The sequence below is a fragment of the Athene cunicularia genome (assembly GCF_003259725.1).
Source record: "Athene cunicularia isolate RWA chromosome 26 unlocalized genomic scaffold, athCun1 chr26_part1, whole genome shotgun sequence".
Taxonomy (NCBI): domain Eukaryota; kingdom Metazoa; phylum Chordata; class Aves; order Strigiformes; family Strigidae; genus Athene; species Athene cunicularia.
The window spans coordinates 2,807,649-2,829,740 of NW_020799136.1; the positions used below are offsets into that span (position 1 = coordinate 2,807,649).

The following is a 22,092-nucleotide window of genomic DNA, read 5'->3' on the forward strand; positions in this document are numbered from 1 at the left end:
AGGGACCGGGGGGCAGGCGAGGCCGGGGTCTGGGTGTCCCCTGCCCGGGGCCGGGCCCGGCCCTGCTCCCCGCCTTCCCTCCGCCCCGCTCCCCGAGCCTGGAGGAGCAAGGTGATGCTTTTCGTTTTTCAAGTTGCCGCACAGCGGTTGTTCAAGGACTCCAGCAGTAATTTGAATGTGAATTTTAGGTATTTGCTTCATCCAAAGTCGTATTGCAAGAAATAAATAGGGTGGGGAGGATTTTGGGGGGTAGATGTCCTTTCTCTCTTTCAGTTCTAAGGCACAGAGGTGAAGGACTCACACACGGCTCGTTCCAACCTAATTCTCTTGAGTTCTGATGCAATGCCGGGTAGCTTTGTGGACGCACCATTATAAAGTGGATGTTAGCTTTTTTATTATATAAACATATCATGTAATTATTTTAACAGCTCAAGCATCACGCTACACATGCAGCAGCATTTTAAAAAACTTGTCTATCAAGAGTTTTCAACCTAGTCATTTAGGTTCTCATATGAATATGATTACACGTCCTGGAAAATATCAGTTCCTCTTCAGGGACAGGAAAAAAAAAAAAATGAAGCTGATTCAGGATTATAGACATAGAGGCATTGTTGCATTGGCATAGCTGCAACCACGGCTTTTGAAAGGAAATACCCTCCTTTGGAGGAAAAAAGGAACAACAAGCTGTGTTCCTCATGATATTTTTAAAAAAAGTAGAAAGAGTTTTGAGCCAAGTGCTTGCAGAGTATCTTGAAGCTTCCACTTGACAGCCGCCCCGGCTGGGGCTGGGCGCTCCGGCTGCTCTCTGGGCAGTGACCCAGCCCCTCGCCCAAGTCGGCCGGTGAAGTTCTCTTGCGCTGGCAGCGTTGGTTAACTTGGTTTGTGCTCGTGTGTGTGTGAGCCCCAGCGAAATCTAACCTCTAATGGTTTCATAATCATCGTAGCGTGATTCAGGGCGCGGAGGAGCTGCCACGCTCTAGAAGCTTATCTCTTTTGTTCCTGAAGTGGCACATGCCAAAGATAATTTACCCTGGTTTGTTAGCTTGTGTGGCTGTACGTACGCTTGAACTGGTCTTGGTATTTATTTTCAGTTAAATACTGGGAAATAAGTTTCTAAAAGAAGAGTTTTATCTCTTTCAAGGGTAGGAGGGGGTCTGCTGAGGAGACTCGCTAATGGTCCGTAGCGTAGCTAAAAGGAAGTTACCTTTAGGCAAGCAGTAAGTAATTATCTTTGTTTATGTTCTAACCTCTTGCTTATTGTCCAAAAATGGTGGCGTATCTCAGACTCGGGGAAAATATTTATACCATCAGGCTAAATAATGAGGTCCTTGTGGTTTGCGATCTGTATGATTGGACTCATCAGCGTGTTTCACTGCATGTCAAGGGGTAACAGGCCCTGGGTATTTCTAGATCTTGTGTCTGATGCTGTGAAACTCTATCTCTTGGTTAAAGGTTTTGAAATAATGGGTCAGGTTCCCCAGCTGACGAGTACAGATCTGCTTGGCAGAATGGGACTGTTTGCAAGGGGGAGGACTGGGTAATTGAATAGGGTTGGTGCGATCTTTTATTAAAAAGTGGGACGAGGGAAGGCACGGGGACGTGTAACCGGAAAGCAGTCTGGGAAAGGTCAGCTCAGGAGCCGGTGACGCTGGAGGGCCGGGAAGGGATTCGGATTTGGTTAGGGGAGGAGGAGCTTGAATATGTGCTTATTAGCTCTTTGATTCAGAGATGCTTCTTGTTCTTGTAAAATAACAACATAAACCGAATGGAACTTCTTTTCCATTTGTCAGCTCCCTGGTATCGCGTGGCCCTAAAAGGGAGCTCTCGGGGTTGTTACAGATTCTGCAGAGCAGGTATCTGCCAGGCGTGCTCTAATGCAGAGTTCCCTGTAAATCGGTGCAGAATACGAGCACAGTGTAGAGGGGCTTTTTATTTTAGGGCAGTGACTTTATTTGTAGCATCTGGTCCCAGTCTGTCGCCTCAGCAGCGTGGGATAACCGGTGCAAACGGAGCAGGTAAAGGTCTTCTCTAGCAGCAGGTTGCACCAAGGAAGCTGAGGCTGTACCACTCGGAGATCTGTAATGCTACCTGTTGTTGTATAAACGATTGCTGTGCAAACTGCCTCCTGCTCTTTATTTCTGTAAGTATTTTTACCTGTGTATTTTTAGGACTGGCTTGTTTATGTTATTAAGCTGATTAAAGGCTAGAGGCACGTTAAGAATAGCATGGCTTAGTTCTATAACATTGTGAAGTACAAGTCATAATGGGTGTATTCAGAATATAGAATAGAAACGATTACTGCCCAGACTAATAGCTTCAAAATATCAAACTGCAGTTGGTAGCTGTCCTGGCTTTAAGAGTGTGCCGTTCGGTAGCTGATGGAGAGATGCAGCTGCATGTTTCTGTGCCATCTCTTTTTTCAGAGAAAAGCACAGACACGGTTACACTGAGAGTCCATGTTCAGATTTTACGGTTCTGGAGTAACAGGGTTAGGTGATACGCTCTGTTCTAAGATCTCAAAGAAAACTTCTCCTTTTTGGTTCTGGCTTATAATGCCACAAAGCTAATGTAACTTCATGGGTATCTGGAAAAAAAAAAAAAAAAAGAAGTTGTTGCTCTTTCCCATCGGTACCGATTCAGCCTTAGCTCCTGTGAGTTTAGTCTGAGCACGGACTGAGACGGTCTTGAAATTAAGCCACACATCTCTTGAGAAGACGTTCCGATGTTCCAGATTTAAAACCTGCCCAGGGAAGTGATGCAGCTTGGACTCAAAGTACCAACATAAGCATGGTAAATGTTAAAGGCTAAAACCAGGCCCCCTCTTTTCACACCCTCTATGCCTATTTATTTATGTTTTAGCATCGCTGTGCTGTTCTGTTGCACTCTGTCCCTTTTTCTGTAAGATGAACAAGGTGTAAATCTCCTCCTCCTGCCCTGGGATCTCGGCTGGGCAGCTCCCCATGCCAACAGCCGCCAGCAGAGGCACCTGAAGCCGAGGGTCAGGTTCACGGCCTCGACAGCTCTCTGCAGGAGGCTGCCGTCCGATCTGAACAGTGACCAGCCCTGGCCAGCGCTGCCCTGGCCCGCTGAAACACGGTTTGACTCGATGGAGTGAGTTTCCTAGGTCATGCTTTTGTGTCAGGTCTTGATCGTTTGGTTTTTTTTTAAGTTATGACGGATACAAACGGGTTTTGCCAAACACTCCCCTCGTGTGTTCCTCTTGAGCATGTGTTAGTGGACCCGCAGGAGGGAAGGTAAATGCGCTGCTGACCGATGGGTGTCCAGCTAAATTGGTTTTGGAAGAGCCACAGTACCCCAGACTGTCGTGGGGTTCCAGTGCGGTTTCCTTGAGCCAGCGTAGGACCAGCCAGAAGAGTGTGAGAAATGTTGCTGCTTCACAGAATGTCGTGTAAGATGCGGTGTGGAGCAAGAACTCGACTGTGTGACGAGAAACTTGCCTGCGCAGCAGAGGGGCCACCAGGTAGATTTCCAATTTCTCTCGGAGTAGGAAGGCTACCTACTGCTCTCCGCAAGCAGAACTTTCTGTTCCCAGCAACTGGAAAACTGCTTTGGCGTAAACAAGATAGAACTTGTATTTGTGCATAATTCTCCAAGGCACAGTTATGCAAATCAGTTGTAAAGCAGCAGTGACTTCAGAAAAATTCAGTTGGATGTTTTAGCTGGATAGACTTCTCCGGGAAAGGTTAAGTTAACTCTTTATCACTTGCCAGAGGAGTTTGACATCTGAGTAGCTGCTTCGTGCCGTAGCACTTTCTGATTGATACAAGGCGTGGCGAGGGGTGGATGTGACTTGGGCTCAGAAAAGTGCGTTCGATTGTTGCACTAAGCACAAGGTTGTATCGTTGGGTATATTTGCACCAGAGACAAGGATTTAGTCTGTGAAATGGTTTCCATTGTTCACAAAATAACGTATTCAAATGGCTTATTAGTAGGCAATGTCAAGTGTATCAGCAAAGATGCGGGGGGGGGGGAAGCTGTCTGTGCAGTTCAGATGAAGGATCTTTGTGCTTTTGCGGGTGGTAAAATTATATTTAATAAATGATGGTGACGCTGAAACAGTTTGAAAGAAGAGTAATTAAATGTGTGTTTTCCGCGGCATTGATTTTTGCAAAGTGGTCTGGGCCAGTTCCATCAGGGATGTGTAGTGGCCCAGGAGCCGTACCGTAGCCCGCAGCTTGACCTTGACCGTCGAGTTTGTGTGGGTGGCCCGCTCTGGGCTGCGGTCACCCCAGCCTCAGCCTCCTTTCAGGGATGTCTGCAGCTGTCTGATCCAGATGTCTAATTTACAGTCATATGGCTTTTAAATATCCATGGTTTTCCCTCTCCTGTTAACTTTGGCTCCTTCTCGGTGAATATTATACTGTCGTGTTAGCCCGTACGTCCTGCCTGCACCATCTGGATGTGTGTATGCTGACGACCCCTTGGGAAAAGGTGAAAAATGCATCTTCTGCAGCTGCTCTCGGAAGCTGAAGAGAAAATGTTCACCTTGTGTATTGTCCCCTTTCTCCCCACGGCAATTTGCAGTCTAAAAAACTGGAAACAGAAGTTAAATGGAGATTATATGTCATAGCTTAGAATACTGGTTTCAATGTACAGAGATATACCTAGTAAATTGTGTTCCATTTTTTCAGGTTTTCAGGATGAATCTGGAAAAACTCAGCAAACCAGAGCTACTGACGCTGTTTAGCATTCTTGAGGGAGAATTAGAAGCAAGAGATCTTGTCATAGAAGCCTTAAAGGTATGTTGTAAGTGCCTTGATAAGAGACAAAAATGACAACAGTACTACTACTGTAGGTTCTGCAAAGCTCTCGCATCCAAGGTGAAGTTCAGAGGCAAAGATTTATTACTGATTCAGAATCCCATCTTAATATCAGCAGTATTAGAAAATAAATGGTGTGTGTCATTCTGTGTTTGGGAATTAATTATTGAAAGCTGGCCGCAAGAAGCATTTCAGTGTTGAAATACAGACTTACTCGTCTCCTTTCACCCTTCCTGATAAAGAACCATGGGTTTCTGCTATTGTGAGAAGTGTAGAAGCTCTGTCAGACTTCCTTTGTTGGTTTTGTTCTCCTTTAGTAAGGAGGGCTTCTTAAAGCAGAAATTCTTCTCGCCAGAAGGGGTCACAGATAAGTCTTTTAGTGAGAATAACTACTTCACACTAAGAATAACTTCACACTAAGAAAAAAGCATCTGTGCCTTTGTACTGTCCTAAGCCAATCTAAGCTGGCGCTGCTGCTGAGAGCAGCAGATCTCTGTTCTCAGCTACTTCTTCTTTCCCTTTGCTGGCTCAAGCATTAGTGTAACCTTCCAGGGAGGTAGATAACAGCTAAAACTGACCCATCAAAAGAGTTTCAGCCCATGTCAGTGCAGCTGATGTCACGGTTGTGGGAGCTCTTGGGACGGGACGGGGCAGGGGTGGTGCTGGAGCCTGCAGGACCCCTCCTTGCAGGGGTAGCTCGTGCTGCAGAAAGAGTGGCTGGAGTGGTGGTGGTGTGTGGCGTTAGCTCTGTGCTTCTGCTCCCCTCCTTCAGCAGTGTGGGCTGTGGTACTCTGTGGTGTGTTAATGCTGAGCCTAGAAAATATTTAAAAAATGCGTAGTCCGTGTGTAACGCTGCTGCTTTTTGATGGATGCTTAGCTGGCACTCCGCCTCAGGAAGGTGGGGGGAAAAAAAAAATAGCAGCATTAATGATGGAAGGGGTCAATTTTTGAAGAAATGGGTTGTGACAGGGTTGAATATTGAAGGCTTTTTCAAGCTGACCTGTCACTGCTCATAACGTTTAAACTTTCAGCTCTTTGAAAAGAGGAAGGGCAGCTTGCAGGGCCGAGAGCTGCAGGCACTCGGTTTTCCAGCAAAAGCTTCCGTAGCTTGGTTCCAAATACAGACACCTTTTGGGGTGGTGGAGGGAGATCCTCCTCCAAAACAGCAGGGATGTTTATGTGTTTACTGTTAATCACTTTTGCGTTTATACAGTCTTTTTATTTCGGAGGGGTATCGTTACCCTCTCAAAACCAGCACGGGTGGAAGGCTTGGTTCCTCTCTTGGAACAGACTCGCAAATTTCTCTGTCCTGGGATCAGTTTTCTAATTCTGTGTGGTCAGAACGTGTTACCAAAACAAGCATCACTTTAATACCGCGGTGTGAAATGCGTGTCATGGAGCGCAGCGAGAGCGATGGGAAGGAATGCAGCGGCTCCGTTCCAAAGGGGTTTTGTTGTGTACCTTCCAATAGCGTAAAGCAATTACCTTTTCTGTTGAACTTCAACCTGCAGCTCCCTCCTGCGCGAGGAGTTTAATATAGTTGGAATGCCCTCTGACATAACTTGTCAAGAACTCGTAACTGAGAAGAAATCATACGGAATTGTGACCTCTTATGTAATGTCAAATACCAAGCTAATCAAAGGTTGGTGCTGGTTTCCCCTTCTTTTGTATGGGATACACGGTAGTGTTCCACCTTAAGAATGTGCGGAAAGCTGAAGGTGGTAGGAAAAGGCAGTAAAAGCTTTGTTTCGGAGCTGGCTCTGCCTGCAGCCCTGCCTGGGAAGGTGAACCCCCTGCCACGCTGCCCGAGAGGGGCTCTCGCTCTGCAGCCACGCTGCTGCTCGGCTGCGGGAGCTCCGGAACGCCGCGCCTGCAGCCCGGCTGCCAGGGCCTGCGCTGGCCTCTTGATCCGTGGAAGGAAGAAAGCCTTGTAACTGCTTAAATCTGGTGCCTGGGCAGAGTTTCAGAAGCAGAAAATTCCCAGCTTTGCTTTGTCCATTTATTTGGAATATACAGCTTGAGAAATTCTGGCCTTACTGAGCTTTTCGTTTTGTTTATTGATAGTAGCCGTGGTAACAGCTTTACAGTGCTTCACTTGCTGAAATAATTTTATCGCGTGTGACTAATCAAAGGAAAACCCACCTTGCTAATGTGTTTACTCCTGTTTTGTTACATGCAAAAACGCTGCCCTGAAGAAAAAGCCTTCTACAACCGAATGAAGGATTGGAACTGGGAGAGCGTTCAGGCCGGCTCGCGCGCCCGGGGCAGTCAGAGCTGGGGCTGGGGGGGGTCGGGGGTTCCACACACAGGAGGAACTGTCAGGCTGTGGGCTCCTTGCGGGCTCTGTCCCTGTGAACAGCGTGTCCTCCTCCGCAGGCAGATCCCTTTGGAGGTGTGATAGTTTTACATCAAGTGCACGTGTGTGTGTTGGAAAGAGGTGGAGTGGAACCTGACCTTCGTTAGGGCATTGTGTGATCTCACCCAGTGCCAGTGTTCTCCAGCAGTTCTGTTCTCATGTGGATGTCAGTGGTTAAAAACCGGGGGTTTGTCTGCCTATTTCCTTCCCATATAGTAAGAAAAATGAATCTCCCTTCATGGGCTAATTTGACTTCTCATTCGGATTTAAATGCGTCTGAAGGCTCTGGATGTTTGAGGCAGATCCTCAGTTACATTAGAGTAAAGAACAAGCGCTCACAGAGCAAGAGAACCTTAATTTGTAAACTTGTAATTTGATTATAGTACAGTCTGCAATAATTGATATTCCTGCATGCTTAGAGAAAAGCATTTAGCATCTGGCATTTAGCAGAGAGAATCTATGCGTGCAGATGACAAAGCCTAAAATAGTTTCCTTCTCCCTCATGATACCAGCCCACTTGTTGGTTGGCACCGGCCCTGTTCCTCGCTGTCGAACTCGAGTGGCTGAGCCTGGCTTTCCAGAGACCGCTGGCTTAGTTTCTCCTTTGCTTTCCTCCTTTCTCCCCCAGGTCTTCACCCGTTCTCCCTGGGGACCTCTGTGCCCCCTGCCCGGGGCAGCATCCCTCTGCCCGCGGGGATGGAAGGTTTAGCTCCTGGGGTTTATGTGTCCGGTGCTCAGATTCATGTTACAAAGAGCAGTTGTTAGGTCACCTCTAACTGATGCCGCTGGCTTATTGTGACTTGCTCTGGCTGGCTTCTGTCCTTCGCGGGTTTTGTTCTGCGGTTTACCTTTTTCCTTGTGTATTGTTTTCAATTGAGCGGTGGGTGTTTGTGGTGGGGACATCTGCACCGGACCTGGTCTTGACTTCTGACATCCATTTCAAATTGCGATGTTACTGCGGTTCGAACACAAGATACTAGGATAAAGGATTCAGTGAGCGAACATACTGTATTCAGAATATTCTTTTCCAGTGTTTCGGTTTGCTTTCTCTATTTTAAAACCTCTTTGAAAAAAGCTGTGCTTTTTTTTTTTTTTTTTTGCCTGAAAGTAGCTTCCTGTCCACCACATAAATCTCAGCGTTCTCCTTGGAACAGACCTTAAGTCTCGCTTCTTATTGTGCTCCTTTTCCTGTAGTTATAATCATATTTAAATCATCCAAAAAAAACAGATGCTGCCAGAGTTGCATAACACTAAGGGCTAGATTCTCAGTCCTCGTTGCAATGTAGAAAGGATTGCTTGTGTGAGCCACAGGTTCGTCTTCTAAAATAGCACCATGACTGGAAACAATTCAATATTTAAATGGGTCTCTCTCGCTGTGTGAGAGCACTTTGTTCCCTGCCCCCTGTTCTTTAAATGAGAATTTTCCATACATTAGAGATGAAGTTCTGTTTACTTTTAGAAAACAGGAAACAGCTTTCTGGTTTATTCTTTTATGTTAATAAGGCCCTAGGCAATTCACACTGGAGTAGAAGCTATCTATTTTGTGTTAATGACTGGGAGCTGGTGTTCATTGCTTTGCTTCTGAATTCAGTGATTCATTCTGTAAAGCAGTATTAATGCATTGCAAAATTAAGTGTTCATTTGTCAGTGGATTTATAAATTAAGTTTACAGTGCAGTTTCAAAAGCTGAGTCTACCTCTTGTTTAAATAAAAAAAAAAAAAAAAAAAAAAAAAAAAAAAAAAAAAAAAAAAAGTTCAGTAATATAAAACCTGACTGCAGATGCTAGTAAATCTTTCACAGATGGGGCAAAATGGGCTTTTGCATCACTTGTAAAGCAGCTTAGATCTAGCAGTGCTCCCATGGGCGCTGTCCTGCTGGAATGCAGGCTTTGCTTACAGATTTTCTTGCAAGTTTGGGGACTATTTATTTATTTATTTATTTCTTGCTTGAAGCAGCTCTATTTGCCAGTATCTTTGGAAAGACTGACTCCCCTCACCTTGTCGGTGCGCAGAGAGGTGCTGAGCGAGGAGCGGAGAGGTGTGGGAATGCCTTCCAGGTGGGAATAGCTCTGGATTTCAGCCGTGCGGGCGCTGTCAGGCTCCCCGTGTAAATGGTGACGGGTGCGTGAGCACGGTGCCGTCCCCGGGCCACGAGCGTGCTGGAGCCGCGCACGGCCACGCTCACGCTGGGATTTGTATTATCTGCGCTACGGAGCAGAAGTTTCCACCGAAAGGAGTTGCAGTTTTGTGCTGCTCGACATTTCCTAAGAAAATGCTTTGTTTTCCGGAGCTGATAACAGGTCTGATGTGGGGAGCTCTCGTTTATCTGGTCTGTTCACATGGTGTAATGATGGCAATTAAGACAGCTACTGTATTTGAGCAATTTAATTTCGGTTGTGTGGCTCTCTGCTAGGGATTGCTTCAGAGCTGGAGCTGAAGTAAAACTCGGAATCCCACTCCAGCCTTTTGACATTTATTTTTGTGCGGAGCAAGTGGTCCCCGCCCCCGTTTCCCTTCTCCCTGTCAGTGATTCCTGTGACCTCAGCTTGTCTTTATTCCCAATACCTGCCTCTGGGGAGAGAAGCTAATAAGGAAGTTCAAGGCAGTGAGAAGCTATTTAAAGATTAAACCACTCTCTGCAACAGAAAGGAGGAACTTCTGTGCAAATTATTACTGGAGGAGTGCGTACACAGTAGCTACAGTTAATTAACAGCGTGTTTGTGTTGTGCCGAGGGTTAAAACTTAAACTCTAAAATTACAGACAAGAGTAATCCTCTAGTGTCCAAACAATACTTGAAACGAGACTTGGAAATTCCCCTTTTGATGTTCCAGTAAAACAAGTTGTCAAAGATTATTGAAGGCAGAGAGAAAATGCTAAATGTCACATAAACAAGGTTTCAGTAAAAAGAAATCTAAAAAAAAAAAAAAAAAAAAAAAAATTACACAAATAGGTTATGAGAAACATCCATCCCAAACCAGTCTAGAAATCCCAGGAGGAAGCAGTAGCTTTTCCCTAACGAAGCGAAGCCATTGCTTCGCCTGCCTGCACAGGAAACATTTCTTCAGTGGTGTCAGATATTCCTTCTGCTCCGAAAAATCAGAATTATCCCGTTTCAAGTGGACTGGCAGTGGGCAGTTACCCTCTCTTGAGCTAAAACCAGCCAGTTTAAAATGGTCCCTTCTCTGCATATGTCTTAATTCTCCTGATTGCCGGGAGTTTTCTTTTTGAGGGCAGTTACCGTGCATAGTTGCTTCCGTTTTTTAAGAGCAGCCCAAGCTTAAATGTTATCTTTTTTCCTGTTGGGGCAGGGCAATTTAATAGTCTTCAAAACTGCCAGATAGTCCATTTAGTTGCTCTTGGAATTTGAATGTTTTCATAGGAAATTTGTAAGTCTGCGTATTTGAAGGGGTACAGGTGGAGGTGCTAAATTAGACGGTCTTCTAATTGCAGCAGATTGAATCTTCTTTCAAAGCACAACTGATGTCATCTCTGCTTTTCCAGATTAAATTTTCCACTCCTGTTACCAATGCATTTTTGGTAACCTTATTTCCTTGTTGTTGAACCTTGATTTCCTGCGGGTTTATGTGTTTTTGTAGGTTGATAGTGGGATCTGAGCTCTAAGTTGATTTTTCCGCTTCGGGCTCACTAATAGAATCTTTCTCTTCCATCCTCAAGCTGCTTCTCTTTTGAAAGTTGAACAAAAACTATTTAAGACTGAATTTCAGTTCAAAAATCAAAACTGCTGGAGGTGTTTATATGTGACCTTCAGTGATAGCAGGACTTGAGCTGAAGAGTTGCCTTGGTGAGGAGCACAAGCCGCCGGAGAAGTCACTCACGTACGTGACAGTTCGCTGTAAAACGTCCCGGGGCACGGTGACTTCAGAAGAGCTGTCCCCATTATTTTCGCGGCTGCTCGGTGGGACCCGGAGCACAGAGGTGTCACGGGCAGCAGACTGATAAATCCCTTATTTGCGTTTCTGAGTGCGTGGTGGCCCAAACGCCGAAGCACTGGCTTTGTTTTTGTAAACTAAACGTGGTCAGTGTAGGATGACCTGTTTCAGACTTTTCCTAGTCTAGACAATTTTAATTAAATGTTTATGCTCTGCTGGCTACTAAAGAAGAGCTGGACTTCAGAAAGCTATTAACGTTCTAATAATCTCATCTGTTTGTCATGATGCTTCAAAAAAATCCTTAATTGCTCAAAGTAGCAAGGAAGAACTTCTTGTTCTTTCCCAGACAGGAACCAAACCGCCGGGCTAAATCCAGCAGGAGTTCAGAGCGTGGCGCTGCGGAGAGCAGCGGGACCTGGCTTTTGTTACACCTCCACTATTGCACAAAACGGGAGGGGATAGGTAGTGGGTGTGCCCTTAATCCCAGTTCTTTAAGATTTTATTAGACAGACCTTGCCCGGGAGTAAACTCTCCACGCGTCCTCGCTTTGCTTACGCTGTTCATGTGCTGGTGCCCCCCCGAAGGGTTTCTCCCACATTTCTGCGGCCGTAGAGGGACCGGCACCGCGGTCGGCTGGGTCTGAGGGGAGAGCAGCTCATCTGTTGGAGCGCTCAGGCCAGCTGGGGGAATATCTCTGTTTGTATTTACAGAGTTTTTAACGTTTGAGTCACCTAGAAATTCCCAGCATACTTATAATAAGGTTTGGTTGAGTCATTTTTAGAGATTCTTCAGAATAACTGAAGATTTCCTGCCCCTCAAAAAAAAAAAACCAACCCAAAAGCCTGTCGTTCTTCCTGTGATTCATTAAACCAGGGGTGGCTCATTATCCAGGACTGCCCTCCCATTTCCAGGGCTGATCTTTTCCTTCCTCTTTTTTTTTTTTTTTTTCAATATCTTCAGCTCTGATCAAAGGTATCCACTGGTTCCTGGTGGCTATTACTGATAAAGAGGGAGGGGTGAGCTGTTTCTCTGTATTTGTTTACTGCAAGGGTTAAAATACCACTCCAAACCAGTAACCAGTGGGATAAATGTCCCTCATTGGGTTTGGTCATGGAGGAGACAGGGAAGGAAAAGTGTTTTGGTTTGGGGTTTTTTATGCCTCTTGTCAAGGTAATGCATACTCTTCTCCCTTTGAGAGCAGAGATTGACCTTTTTTTTTTTTTTTTTTTCCCCCATGCTAATCACACGGGTGCATCTTAGAATATAGGCAGGGCCAGCAAATCTCATCAGCTGTTTGAGTGAAGCAAAGCTTTGTTGCGTAGCTGAGCCCTCTGCCCTGCACAGCTCGGTTACAGCTGTTTCGGAGGATCTGTGCTGAGCGGCATGTGGGCTGGTGTCGAGAGCTCTCGTACGCTTGGGGGAAGCGTTTGCATTTTTGATGCAGTTTACCGGGACATCAGAAAATGGCCGTTCCAGTAAATAATGGGCTTCTAAGTTGTCTTTTCATGTCCGTGAGACTCGGTCTTGCCTATCTGAAAGATGTCCTCGAGCAACCTCCTAAGCAGCCGTTGGCCGCCGCCAGTGGCCGCGCGGGTTGGCCGAAGGGTTCCTGAAGAAGCGCCCGGGGGGGCGGCTCCGTTCCGCTCTGTGCTCAAGGCAGGGCTCGTCTCCCCCCGCCACAGCCCAGGGCCAGCCCACGGATCAGGGCGCCCGGGCTTCGTGCAGCTGGTGCTGGGAGCCCTTCGCCAGCCCTGAGAAGCTGCTGTGCTCGGTGGGGAACGGCTTCCCTCTGCCCAGGGCTCGAGGGGGTGCCCAGGCTGCCGCAGCCCCCCCAGTGGCACGCGGGCAGCGTTGGTTGGGAGCCGCCTCGCGAGGCGTGTGTCCTCTGAGTGAGCCGGTGTCACCTCCCCAGTGGGTCACGGGTGCTTCGCTGGTTAACCGTGAGAAGGCACCTCCAGATTAAACCCTTAAAGGTGATCACGCGCTGGGGAAGAAGAACGTGGTTAAAGGTACCGGGGCTCTGCGTTTCGAGGAGGCTGGTGCAGAGGAGAGCCCCCCCTTCCCCTGCAGCCTCCGCAGAACAGACCTAATCATTTGTACGCTCTAGAAAAGTAAAGGGACGACTTATCTCGCAAGGACCAGTTGCGGTGACTGTGATGAATCAAGAAGAATCGGATTTACCCCTCGGATCCGGGCGCTGTTCTCTCCCGGCAGGGTGCATCAGCTCTGCTGTGCGCGGGGCTGTGCCGTCAGTGATGCGCACTGGAACGAAGCCCCGTCACGGGTCTCCACAAACACGTGGCATTAGCCCGTAGCTGTTTCAGTTGACATCAATTATTAGATTTCTTGGAGCCAGATAGATCAGCTCTGAGGGCTCTTTGGAGTCTAGGTCGTTTTCCCTCTTACATCCCTGTTGCGCGGATGTCAGTTTTCATAAGGCTTCTTATCGTGGTGGTAAACATGGAGATGATATTTCAGTATCTGTGTGTTTATGCAATTTCGGGTTGTGTTTTAGAACTTCCCAGTAGTCCGTCAGTAGGACAAGGCTATTGGTATCCTAACAAACAGATTGCCAGCTGGAATGGCCGATTCTAAACATCGTAAATGCAAACCCTTTTATGTGTGACTCTCCTTCGTTCTTACACGTCACCAAAAGAAACCTAATCATTCCTATCTTGCTTCTTGAGAAACTAAACTCTGTTTAGTCTGGATGAGACTATTAAGGATTTTATTAACAATTCACGGATTTATAAGCTGTTGTGAGAATAAAACTCTTTAATTGCTCAACATTAAATTCTTTGATGGTGACATAGTCAAGGCGACTGCACAACTGCTCTTCCACCAGTGCAGCAGTGAATGATTAAATGAGGAAGAATTGATATTTACCTTCTCTCACCCGGTTGTGGAATGTAAGTCACGGGCATAGGTAGCGGGTAGCTGTGGTGTGGGGATGTCAGTAGATGGGATGTATTCTGGAGAGGCTGTGTTTTGAAGCAAGGCTTCCCTTTGCTTCTGGTTTGCTTGGGACCAACTGGTTAAAGGATGCTGTTCAGCTGGAGGGACAGCGAGAAATTGAGCACATCCTTCATACACCCTCCCACATGCTTGTGTCGGACTGCCCGCGAAGAGGATGCATTTGCTTGTGCTCCTGGAAGGGGGATTTTTGCAAATTTTTTCAAGACTGGAGTATCTTCCCTGGAGAGCAGGTGGCTTCAGTTCAGCCTGTGAGAGCTGGGCCCCCTTGTGTATATTTGACCCTTCTCAGTTTCTACTGTCTTTATTAGTGGGGGAACATCAACTTTTGCCCATTTTTAAATGGATTAATGAGTGTTTTTATTAGCTTGGAGCCTGGCTGAAACTTGAACTGTTAACAGCTTAAAAATCCCTTCTGATCCCGGAGGGATGATTGTCCTCACCGTACACTTCACTTTCGGCAGTCTGACCTTGTTGATCCGAGTCTCCACTAGAGGAGCAGCGTGTGCACTGAGTGTGTGGAAAACGTGGTCTTTGTCCCCTTGGTATGGGCCTGACCAGAGATGGCGACATCCAGGTGGGCTTTGGAGGACACGTGTGGCATGGACTGTGCTGCTGTTCAGCGGTAGATCACCTGGCAGACTTGCCTTATGAGTTACTCTTGTTCTTGCCTCTTAACGAATGACGCGCTTGTGGTTTTTCTGTCTGAATATTCTTATTCTTACAGCAGATAACAGGAGATGGATTAAGATCTCTTTAAGTGGAAAACTGTGGAAGAGGAATATCAACTACAAAGTACTGCTTTAGCTAGTTTTCTGGTTTAAGTGTATTGAAATGCCAATTTTCTTTTGTATTGCAGGCCCAGCATAGAGACACGTTCATTGAAGAACGCTATGGGAAGTACAACATCAGTGATCCACTCATGGCTTTGCAGAGAGATTTTGAGACCCTGAAAGAGGGAAATCATGGTGAAAAGCAGCCAGTATGCTCCAATCCCCTGTCTATTTTGAAAGTGGTGATGAAACATTGCAAGAATATGCAGGAAAGAATGTTATCCCAGCTAGCAGCTGCGGAAAGCAGGCACAGAAAGGTGGGTTTTCCTTCAAATAAGAGGTGCAGAATATTTGCATTTTTATAATGTTCACTTCAGTAAAAACACTTAAATGCCTTGAGTTCTGGTAACTGAAAGGGCTTTTGCATTTATTCTTCTTCACATAGAGCTTTAGCGTACATTGACAGCAGTGAAGTGCTCGGTGTGCCGTGGTGTACCCGGGGGGCGTAAAGCTCCACACAACTCTGAGAGCAGGACTCCACTGAACCCTGTTCTGGGAGTCTTGCTACAACATACTCTCTTTATTTAAATAGTTCGCTTCGACAAAAAAACGTGTTTACGTGTTTGTTTTATCCTGCAGTAAATTTAAACAAGTCAAAATTATTCAAGTATTTGTCCCTGCTATGTAGTCAGGGGAGAGCATCGTTTCCCAAGAGCACATCACTGGAGTCTGGGAGAAGCTCTCTGGGGTGTCCCTGCAGTCACCTGCCTCTCAACACACTATCTTAACCCCTTTGCATACTACTTTCCCATCTTAAAAAAAATATAGCTGTGATTTCTGCTTTCACTGGTGTCTGTGGCAGCCTGTGAGGTGGTGCCGTTACCCTGGGGTCTAGAAGCTGTCTCTTACCATGTCAGATCTAGGTGTACTTTTGGCTAAGGCCTGGGCCTGGGCCAGTACCATCCCGTATTTTTTCAGGTATGTCACTCTTGCTTTGATTAAAACTTACTAAACGGTGTACAAAGATCTCAAATACAAGTAGTCACGTTCTGTTTCCAATCCAAAGGTTCAAAGTTGAACCCTCTGTTTCATTGCTCATCAGCATGTGGGTTAAAGTTTATTTTCCTGTGATCTGTTTTGATGGGGTTAAGACAGAGCAAGTTCCTCTTGGTCTGTGAATAACCTGAAGCATTTCTGTTGCAGAAACCTTACTATGGCATAAGTAACCAGCCAGCTTGATTTTTACATCACGGACACTACGCTTAGGGTGGGCAGCTGGAGGTGTCTTCAGCTTTTGGTTTGTGTCTGGAAGCAGCAGCAGGGCTGTTTCACTTTTCAGCCAAGTGTCTGGCTAAATCATGCTATTAAAATCAGATTTTTATTTTTTTTTTTTCCCCTCCTTCTACCCTTCCTGAGTCCTTCCGTAAAAACGTTCCTAGTTTACTTAAAGATATTTGAGCATTGTTTGGAAGCTTAAATTTCAGGAAGACTGAGGAGCTGCTGCATTCATGGTGAGCGTGTGTCGGGAGAGCCCAGAGTGGTGGTGGTGAGGTAGAGCGGAGTCTCTTGGGAAGTTTGTATTCTGGCTTTTCTGTTGAGTGAACAGAATTTCAATTATTCATGTAATTCAGTGTTAAAGCTGAAGGAGCTCCTTAACTGGGTCCTTATGGCAAGCAGTTTCATTTCAAGAGCTCATCTTGTTCTTAAGTGGAAGAACAAATTAATGTTCTTTAAAATAAACTTGGCACTGCGGTCCTCAAATCCCCTGCAAGGAACCGGGGTGCGAGTTACCACCAAAAGCCTCTTGTCGGGGCTTCGTGCCCCTCTGCTCCCAGCAGGGTTTAGATGAATGCTCCTGCCAGGGGGCTCTGGGGAGGGCACCCAGCACCAGGGCGGGGTGACGTGGGCCGCTCCAGGCCGCTCGGCGGGCAGAAGATGAGCACGCGGCGCAGAACCATCCGCGGATACGCGCAGTGTGAGGTTTCCCCGGCTTCTGCCACAGACTGACCTGCCTCTGCCAGAGCGTAACGTGGTGTCCCGGCTCGGGCAAAAGCTGCTTCTAATGATTTTTTTTGAGTTGCGTTTGGATGTCTGAGGCGGCGGGGGCTGCTCTCCCGAAGGCGCTGGTCCATGCCCGTGGCTCAGTGGCCGCTCTCTGCCTGGCAGGTGATTCTGGACCTGGAGGAGGAGCGGCAGCGGCACGCCCAGGACACGGCCGAGGGGGATGATGTCACCTACATGCTGGAGAAGGAGCGGGAGCGCCTCACCCAGCAGGTACGTGCTGGCGGTTCCCAGCCCACGGAAACCCGGGCGGTGAACGCGGCTCTGATGTCTGATTGCACCTTCGCGCTGGAGGATTAGCAGGGACCCTCCCTCCTCTGGAAGGTGCTTCGAGCCTTCAGCGTTTTGATAGGAAAAACAAGCTGAATTTTTCGGGGTGTTTTGGTAGCTGAGCGGTGCTAAAAGCCATTAATAGGCAATGAAATGCTTTGAAATCTTAACTTCAGCCTGAAATCTGAGAAGTTCTCAAGATCAGGGCTGCACTTACAAATGATAGGGCTCTCTAGCACTCAAAATTCAGAGTAAGTCATGAAAGATCTCCCAGGGGGGTTATTCAGAGACGATAATAAATATTTAAGCTACTATTTTGTTACTCAAGCACTGTAGACTTTTATTAAACATACATAACACATCAGCATTTTAAAGCCTAAATGCCTTTAAAAGGCAAACGAACAAAGTAGTAAATGAGGTGGAAGGAAGCTTTGCTCCAGATCGCTTGTTCAGTCCGTGCATGCCAGCCTGGCTGTATATCTCACGAAAGGTCAATTGAATTTCATACATGGTAAAACTACTAGTAAGTAATAATTCTTAGTACGTGCAACCTGAGTCACACAAGACTCTCTTGCAGCTACCCGGGGCAAGAACCTCTTTCTCAGACGTTGCCGCCTTTTACTGGGGAATTTCTCCAAGATACCCAGTAACCCAGCTCCCTCTTGGGGCACTGTACTTAATTTACTTTCAGGAGGTTTCGCACTTCCCTTAGAGTGCTTTTTGTTCTTACCTTCCAGTTGGAGTTTGAAAAATCCCAAGTGAAAAAGTTTGAAAAAGAACAGAAGAAGCTCTCAAGCCAGTTGGAGGAGGAGAGGGCACGCCACAAGCAACTGTCTTCCATGCTTGTAGTGGAGTGCAAGAAAGCCACTGCCAAAGCAGCTGAAGAGGGACAGAAGACGGCAGAACTGAGCTTGAAACTGGAAAAAGAGAAGAGTAAGGTGAGTAAACTGGAAGAGGAGCTGGTGTCCAAGAGGAAGCGGGGTTTGCAGATGGAAGCACAAGTGGAAAAGCAACTCTCGGAGTTTGACATTGAAAGAGAGCAGCTGAAAGCCAAGCTGAACAGAGAAGAAAACCGTACAAAAGCACTCAAAGAAGAGGTGGAATGTCTGAAGAAAGCCCTGAAAGAGCTGGAGGCTTCTTGCCAGGAGCACAGTCCCACGGAGCCGTCGCAGCCCAGCCCCTCGGTGGTGTCCAGAGCGGTTGGAACGGAGGGTCCCGCCGTGAAGTCTGCCTCCTGCCAGACGGAGAGTCCGCAGGCAGAGCGAGCGAGCCCTGGCAAAGCGCCGCACGCCACGTGTCCCAGCCCTGCTCAGCCCTACGCAAAATCCAACGGTCACTGCGAGGCAGACGTGCAGGCGGGGGCTGAGCTGCTGCAGGCGAACGCCGCAGAGAGCCCGCTTCAGAAGGAGAAATCTGCTGGTGCAGCCTCAGAAACTGCAGTGGAGAACGGGAGCTCTCCTGTAAGAACAGAGTCACCGGTGCATCTCATGTCCCAGATCCCTTCCAGCGGGGCCTCCCTGTCTCCCAGCAGCACAGCTGCCTCCTCCCTAACGCCTTCTCCCTGCTCCTCACCAGTTCTGACGAAACGCTTAGTGGGAGCGTCGGCGAGCAGCCCCAGTTACCAGTCATCCTACCAGGTGGGGATCAACCAGCGCTTCCATGCAGCTCGGCACAAGTTTCAGTCCCAAGCTGAACAGGACCACCAGTCGAGTGGTCTGCAGAGTCCACCCTCCCGGGATCTGTCTCCTACTCTAGCAGATAACTCTGCCGCCAAGCAGCTGGCCCGCAATACAGTCACTCAGGTCCTCTCCAGATTCACCAGCCAGCAGGGACCCATTAAACCCGTCTCCCCCAACAGCTCACCTTTTGGCACGGACTATCGAAATCTGGCAAATGCCGTGAGCCCCAAAAACGAATCCGGTCACTCTCCAAGCCCTGGCAAGGTTTCCAGTCCCCTGAGCCCGCTGTCTCCTGGAATTAAGTCACCGACCATTCCCAGAGCAGAAAGAGGGAACCCTCCACCCATTCCCCCCAAGAAACCCGGCCTCGCTCAGTCACCTGCTGCTCCTGCTCCGCTAAGCAAAGCCTCCTCCCAGGCGTCCCCGCTGGGGGCCCCCACGGACGTGGCAAGTAGCTGCTCTAACAACACTGTGGTGTCCAACGGCAAAGACCTGGAGATTCTCCTGCCAACCAGCAGCTAGTCTCCAGGAATTGTGAATGTGACATTCCATGGCTTAGCATCCTAGAGCTAAGACACTGTTTTTCCACTCCATGTTATTTATTTCCATAGTAGCAGATTCTGTCTGTATAAAGCATTTAGTATATTTTTTTTTCTTTTTTGATAGGTAGGAAAATATTTTTGTTTATGAAGAAACCTTAACTACAGCTATACAGTAGCCTCAAAATGTCTCACGGCAGCGGTCAGATCATTAGAGATAACAAGAACCCTAATCATGTGATGGGACCTAACTGTCAAACTCTAATGGGACTGAAATGCTACTTTTAAATTATGCAGAAATAACTTTTGCAGACTTTTCGCTCCAGATACGAACATTTTATAAAAAGTGCCTGAACTAAGCCTGCAATATGAATGTGATCCTCTGAAAAAGGTGAGGAGGGGGACCATCTAGGTGGAGAAACAAATTCTTCTGTGAGTCCTGAATGTCGAAACCACACTGGTTTTAATTCTTTGCATTTGCTACGATGAGTTAGCAGATGTGCTACAAATTCTGTAGGGTGACCACTGGACTGATGCAGCCAGCCACGCTTTGTCCTCCAGGACGTAGCTCCCAGCTATTTGAGGAAGCACACATCAGTTTCTTGGGGTAAAATTTAGCCGTAGTACAATCCAGATTACTTTTCTCTCGGTATTCGTTGTCCATGCAGTTCTTTATTTGCTTTCCTGTCACACATTCTGTGGAGATGCCTGTGTGCTTTAAATGGCTAAACTCTGCTTTCTGGTGTGTCACCTTGAATTTTCAAGCTCTCCAAGCATTCTACTGTTGTGTGTAGAACTTCTGAGAAAAAGGCTTTTGCTATTACTTGACAAAGATCTCACTATTACTTGAAAAAAAAAAAAATCACTAGTCCACACGATACAGGTTTTTTGCAGCAGTAACATGGGATCTTCTACTATAAACAGAAGCAATAATTTTGTTCCTCATCTCTGTCAGTTGTGTCTGGCTGACCTGGACTTAACCCATGAGTTAGCTGTGGGATCTTGCTGGCTGTCCTTGGCTGCAAACCGTTACTGCTGTGTAACTGAATACGTGTAGGTGTGTAAGTAGTTTTACACACACGTACTAAATACGCAGCGCATTAGGAAAATCTTTATTCTTGATGTTCCGCCTAATATGAAGAGAATGTGGGAAATCACTGAGATTAAAAAGTCATTTAGTGAGGAATTGCCTAAGTTTGAGGCAATCGTGTGTGTGAAAAATTACTTGGGCCGAGGAGGGGAGAAGCAGCCGATGGCTGTGCCGGGTCCTGGCCGCAGCCGTGCCGGTGTGCTGCCCGTGCTCGGCCCGTCCCGGGTCACTGCGCTGAGGAGGGCAAGGCAGACGCTCCGCGGAGCAGCAGCAGAGGCCGAGGGCACAACCCCAAGTTAAAAATCTCAGGTGGGGTATGTGAACCGGTCCTAAATTCAGCCACTGGACTTGCTGCGGGTGTCAGTGCTCAGCGCTCCCCTCGTGTCCTGGTTACGCAGAGCGCAGCTTCCCGCTGCCACCCCTCCTCTCTCATTTGTCGCTGTTTAATTAGAATCCATCCACCTTCGCTGCAGGCAGGGCCCCTGCGGCACCGGGGGGGGCACTGCTGGCCGTGACCCGTCGCTCCCCCCGGCTCAGCTGAGTTTCGCAGGCCGTCAGAGCCCGGGGGCTGCCCAGACGCGGCCGTTGTGCAGCTCCCGGCCTCGAGACTAGAGCAAGGGGGTTCTGCAGACCCTCAGCAGCTTTAAATGATGCCGTTACCTGTGTTGTCCCTAGTCCGGTGCAGCGGAAGACAATGCCTAGTCCGGAACAGCAGGGAGACAGAGGCAGCCTGGAGATAAACGGGCAGTGACTCTTGTGGAAGCACATTTACTACTTTTTTTAAGTATCCACAGCAGGTTTTTCCTCTTGATGAGAGTAATTGCAGAGACTGATGGGCAGATGGATTTTGGCCCATGTATCACTTCAGATTCAAAAGTGAGGCTTTTGTATACACTGCTTTAACGTGTTTCTTTGCTTTGACATTAATCTAAGTGGTATTATCCCCTTCCTTTATCGATAGCTCTAGAGAGAGAGAGAGATAACTATGATGAAGTCTATTAGGAAATGCACTGAGTACTGTTTCTTCTAAAATATAATACGGGAAGGGGGTGTGCAAAGGAATGTATTTTTGCTAGTAGCCTATCTTCTGAGAGAAACTAAGCACAAGATATTAAAGCGGATCCAACTAATCCAGTAAGACATTTAGAGTTAGTATTTAACTGTTGATGTAGATTCTGTGTGGAAGCAACTAAATATTTCTTCTATAACTCACATCTGTTCCGAGCAGACATTGTTGCAGAGTGTGTCACTGGCTAATGGAGTATAATGAAGTGCAAAATGTATACACTAGTATTAATTCATTAACACTTGTAAATTTGTAAAGCCAAACGTACCAAGCTGAAGTCTTTAATCATTTTTATAGCTGATGGCATTAAACATGTTAAACGTTCATATTATCAATAAAGGATTTTATTTTTAAGATGTGCAAATAGCTTAAGGAAATGTTTGCAGATGGTGTGGTGGAGCCAGGCTGCCGAGCCGGGGGGAGCGGTCGGGGCGCTGGGCCGCTCTTCCCGGGGAAGCGGAGGTTGCCCCATGCCCGAGGGAAGCGGATTCTCGGGGCGCGGAGCTGAGGGGCTCTCGGGGCGGGCTGGGGCCTGGCCTGAGCACTCGCCCCTCTTCCCTCTCGGGCCTGCGCTGGCCCGCGGGCTCCCTGTGCCGGCAGCGAGCGGCTGGAC

At 47.4% G+C, this 22,092-nt stretch overlaps 1 protein-coding gene across 2 annotated transcripts in view; it reads left to right on the plus strand.

Annotated features, from left to right (window-relative positions):
• Positions 1–21,839, plus strand: part of CTTNBP2NL (CTTNBP2 N-terminal like) — a 23,871-nt gene extending 2,032 nt beyond the window's left edge. Inside the window, exons 2-5 of one of the 2 annotated variants that reach the window (XM_026864258.1) lie at positions 4,650–4,760; positions 14,861–15,091; positions 16,941–17,048; positions 17,843–21,839. In XM_026864258.1, coding sequence (XP_026720059.1) covers positions 4,662–4,760; positions 14,861–15,091; positions 16,941–17,048; positions 17,843–19,306 — 1,902 coding nt within the window. In that variant the 5' untranslated portion in view covers positions 4,650–4,661 and the 3' untranslated portion in view covers positions 19,307–21,839. Of the gene's footprint in view, positions 1–4,629; positions 4,761–14,860; positions 15,092–16,940; positions 17,049–17,842 lie in introns of those variants that run through there. The other variant, XM_026864257.1, reaches the window with a different exon arrangement.
• Positions 21,840–22,092: the final 253 nt, after the last annotated feature.